This window comes from Pteropus vampyrus, unplaced genomic scaffold (genome assembly GCF_000151845.1).
Source record: "Pteropus vampyrus isolate Shadow unplaced genomic scaffold, Pvam_2.0 Scaffold3, whole genome shotgun sequence".
In the NCBI taxonomy this organism is placed as follows: Eukaryota; Metazoa; Chordata; class Mammalia; order Chiroptera; family Pteropodidae; genus Pteropus; species Pteropus vampyrus.
Window position 1 is genome coordinate 862,426 of NW_011888784.1, and position 5,130 is coordinate 867,555.

At 34.0% G+C, this 5,130-nt stretch overlaps 1 protein-coding gene across 1 annotated transcript in view; it reads right to left on the reverse strand.

Annotated features, from left to right (window-relative positions):
* Positions 1-5,130, reverse strand: part of DCC (DCC netrin 1 receptor) — a 538,543-nt gene that overhangs the window by 166,397 nt on the left and 367,016 nt on the right. The window contains 1 exon segment of the mRNA XM_011362349.2: positions 4,208-4,318. Within this exon segment, the coding sequence (XP_011360651.1) occupies positions 4,208-4,318 (111 nt within the window).

A 5,130-nucleotide genomic window follows, 5' to 3' on the forward strand; every position in this document is an offset into this window, starting at 1 on the left:
GTGATTTAAACATTTACATGAATGAGATGAATTTTTAAAGAAAATCTCCTTAGCTTAATATAGAAATATATATGGAGAGAGAGAGAGAGAACCCACAAACCTTCAGGCTGAGTATCCTTCTGGAGCTACTAGAAACCACTTCTGAGGCTGCCCAATGGTGCAAATATTAATTCCTATCGAATTACACTTTTTAATATTTGAATATGCAGTCAAAATGAGAAAAACAGGAGAGAGGAAGAGAAACTGAAATTAGTTTAGGGGAGTATCTCAGTTCAGAGATCATGAGTCAATAAACTGAGAAAACCTTAGGACCAAATATGTTTTATCCAATTAATTTCTTACAGCAAGTACAACACTGCTTTACAAAGCAAGTGAAACATATCTCTCCCACAATCATAGTTAAATGCCCTGAAACAGCTATTAGTTCCCATTATGTTTTAAAGGTGAATAATCTCAAATCATAATCCATAACAGCATTATGTGCTAGAAGTATCAATTCCACTAGCTTTCTTCTATTAATTTTGTATTTAGACAGAATTGTCTAAGCAATTACAATCCAAATGAAGGAGTGGAAGGATGAGAAAAGAGGCAATATTTGAAATATGTTGAAATTTGTTAAGATAATTGACTGGTAAATGAGTAACATTTGGAAGAATGAGGATGCATTTTGAACTAATAGCGGCAGAAATAATTTTACTAAAGGCATTCTTATCCACTATGCTGTCTCACAGACTTTCCCTGTAAACCTAGTTGACCCTCTTTTCCTAAAGTTTCTAGTTCAAGTACTATTTGTTTTCATGAAGTCTTTTCAATCAGTGCAGCCATTATCTGTTTATGCCTCAAGAGAGCTGGCTGTTCCTCTCTTTCACGTCTGTACTCCTCATGACTCGGCACACTACAGATTCTTAATTACATTTCATAATAACACCAATCAATACTCGAATAAGGACAAAGTAGGGAGGAATGCTGCATGCAAAAGAGGGACATTATTAAGCCAAGAGCATAGAAAAATTCAGACAAATCCAATTAAGCAGCATTGATTAAGACTACTCATGAGCATGGCATAGAGATTCTTGATTAAAATGGATAGATGAATTGGATCATATTAATATTGCATGCATATAAAAAGCCTGCAGTTAAGTAAACATTTTGTGCCATCCCAAGAGCTGTGTGTGCTATTGTATTTGGGTTTTACTTAGACTGTGAGTCATTTGGAGTGAGGAGAGAAAGAGCACATAAGTCAAGTGGAGAGTCTCATTCATCCTGGGTATTTTATAGGACCTTCAGCACCTCGGCTACATTTATTTTTACTCCTTCCAGTAAGAAATACAGTCCTTTAGGTTTGGATAAATCATATGACCTCATTTCTTAGAATCTGTTTGCCTTGGATTACTGTCTCTTATTGACACTGGATCAGTTCTAGAGCATTAGTGGAGGATCTGCCCTGATGACCTGCACTGGACACCGACTCATGAAACCTGGTCTTGAGTTTCAGCTCCACGGTCACTAGCTGAGTGCCGTGGTCAGGTTTGTTAAGCTTTCTTAGCTTAAGTTACTCTTCTTTAAAAGAAAAGATAAGAGGATAAAGGACAAGTATATAAATTTTAAAAGTCATTTCTCAAGTAAAATTTAAAAAAAGATAAAGCGTTTGTATAGCTGATCTTAACTGTCTTTTTATTCTTAAGATAAATGGATAACAACCTTAAGACATGAGGCCCAGCAATTCTGGTCTCCCTGCCTTAGTTCAGCCACCAACTGGGCTCTAATCTCAGATTGTCTGTTCTTGATTTTCCTTTTGCTTTGAGGGCTCTTGTCTGATTGTTCACATGGCTACTTCCTCACTGCCTTAAAGTCTGTGCTTATATTTTACCTAATCAGAGAGAGTTTCTCAATCCCTATATAAAGCAGTATTCTCTAATCATTCGTTATTCCTTCTTCCATGCTTCATTTTTCTTTAGAGCATTTATCACTATCTACCTCTATGTCAATAAATATACTCCTTGAGAGTAGGGACTTTATTTATTGCTTTACCTCTAGTATCTAAAATAATGCCTGGTGTGTGTGTGTGTGTGTGTGTGTGTGTGTGTGTGTGTGTGTGTGTGTGTGTATTTAGAATAAATAAATATATAAATTAATGTTCTCTAACATACTAGTGAAGGGCATATGAGTTTTGTAAAGTGTAACTGTACAGCCTCACAACTTCTCAATTTGTATTACCTAAGACAAGTTAAATAACATCTTTTGAGCGTCAAGTTACTTTTCCATAAAATCTTATATTATCTCTAGGGTTGTCCTAACCACGTTGGCCCACATTCGCCGACTTTCAATACATTTTTATGTGTCAGCCCGAGTTATCTCTTCAAAATGCAAATATAATTAAGTCACTATTTTAAAAAATCCTTTAATGATTTGCTTAGGAAAAAGCACATTATTGCTTTAATGACATTTAATGACATTTAGGACAGAGTTCAAAATCCTTAATTTGGTCCTGCCAGACTTAGAGCCTGCTTATCTTACAGACCTCATCATATGTCATCTCTGTGCTTCAGTCTGAAGATCTTTTTTTTCCTCAGGTTCCTAACAGTGCCATGATCTCTCTTGACTTCAAACCTGCATTTGCCTTGCCTTCTATTCTTTCTCCCTCAGTTTCTAATTTATGCTTTTGCATAGCTAATTCCTATTCATCCTTCAAGTCTCACATTAAATGCAAGTCTTCCGTATGTCTGTCTGCTTGCCTATCTATCTAGCAATCCATCCCATGTTGACAGATAGGATACTGCCAATATTCAACCATGTTCAAACTATAAAATGGCAATTTCTTATGACTTCACCTAGACTGTCTGTCTTTCTTGGCTACACTTTAAGTTTCATAAGGAAAGGGTCATGTCTTTCTTCTTACATTCTCAGAGCTAAGCACAGTGCCTAACGCTTAGTACGTTTCCTATCAATATTCTTTGAATTACTGTGCTGTCACATGACGTGATTATCATCTGGAAACAGCATTTGCTGATTATTTTGCTGCCACCAGAAATATTTTGTAAAACTGCCTCTGTGACTACATTAAAATCATGAATGATGGTAAATTATTTAGAAAGAGAAGAGGAGAAAGATCAAGGAGGAGGAAAATGAGAAGGAAGAGTTTGAGAAAGAGGAAAAAAGGACAGACCTGAGAAAGGATGATGGAAGAAAACATAGGACACACATAAAAATGAGGAGGGAAGAAGGAAGGGAGAGAAAGGAGAGGAAAAGGAAGAAATATAGAATTTTCACCATCCAGCAATTTGAATTCTTCCAGTCTATCAATTAAGGAACAAGGTGATTTCACTGGCAGTTATTTAGGCAGCTGTCCTGTGCTATCACATTTTCAGTAGACATGTATTCTTTCTTTTAGCCATTTTTCTTGGTCCCAGTTTTGACTATCTAGCTTTAAATTTATAGATCATAACTTATTTCTTTTTTCAGGTGCCTCTCATTTTCATGAATTTCTATCTTTCATTTTTAAGTCTAACTCTTTATAGTATATTTCTATTTTATTATTTAGATTTTTTTCTGTTGTTTCCATTAGACTTTTCTCTTGATTTTCATTTTCTTATTTAGTTATGATGTTTATATTTCAAGAAATATTTCTCATCTTCTAATTTAAAAAATTTCGCTTACACTCAAATTATTGATATGTGAATTTTATATGAATTTCAATATCTCAACCACAAATGCCTCCAACAACTATCAATGAAGCAAATAAGGCAGATTGCCCTTTATATAAAAATGAAGTGTCAAATAATAATGACCGTAACATAAACAAATCAAAAATACAAATTGCTGTTTTACAGAAGCATCATAAAAAAGAGATGTTATGCACAGTAATTATATTTCATGATTATTATCAGAAATTGCAGCAATTTCTCTGAAGAAAATATTAAAGGTTAATTATTCAAAATAAAATGAATAGAAAAAAGATCATTTTGAATCGTCTCAAAAAACGTAACTTATTATGAGGATTAATTAAGCCATAGTTTATATTTATATGTCATTGCTGAAGACTGTATATTTATTAAGGGTATTTTTGGTTTTGTTTTTCATCTAAAGATATAGGAGGAATAAATATCTCCAATGTTGGAATTCATTAATTATTTTAAGGGAGCCTTTGAAGCTGAAGTAAAAAATCAAGATGGAAATAAGAGTAATAATGACTGGGGAAAGGTCTTACCATCTAGATCATTCTCTGGGGTCTCTGCTGTATACCAGTTGGAAGGCGGTCCAGTGCCATTGACTGTCATGGCCGATACTTGAAAACTGTACTGACTTCCTTTCTCCAGTCCTATAAAAGAATTTTCCACAGAGAGAAAAAAAAATTACTGAATAACAAGTATTTCTAGCTGGGTTTCAAAAGTTTTAGTTAAATTTTAACGATAGTAGATGTGCTTTATGTTGTCTGTGATTGCTGTGGTAATTATTGTTATTTTGGCCAAAAGGGCAGAACTATGACAGCAAGAAATCAAATTATTTTTCATATATTTTCATTTATTTTTTTCCACTTTATAAAAATGTATCCCTGGAAATAACCTAGGGGAGATACAGAATATAAAATTTGAATGATGAAAAAATAATCAAAAATAGCAAGGTTCATTTTTTCTCACAGTCCAGAAGAAGCCCACCTATAAATCAAGAACAGTCAATCTGAAAATTAATGTCTTCATCATCCATTCAAGGTCAGTGATCATGTTATCTTTGGGCCAAGAAAGAAGAATCCAAAGCTATTATATTTCAGCAGAAAACATTAGGGCTTTCGTCTTTCAAACCATCACAAGGCATACTTTGTTTTGCATTGCTTCCATAGTAGAACATGACAAAAGTCTATTTCTATGATAATTTAGACATATAATACCATACACAGGGATTATTTTAGAGTACACAGAGAGCACTGGTAGACAAGCTAGGCCCCATCGGTCATTAGTGTGATATGTACAAATTTTTTATGTAAACAATTTTGCTTTTAGCTAAATTGCAAAGTGGCTCATTAATGCGACAAATTATTGTAAAACAAATGACACCTGTTGAAAGATGACATGACTTTTTTGAGATACTGAGGACTCAATTTAAATTAAGTTTTTAAATCTCAAGGCACTGAAC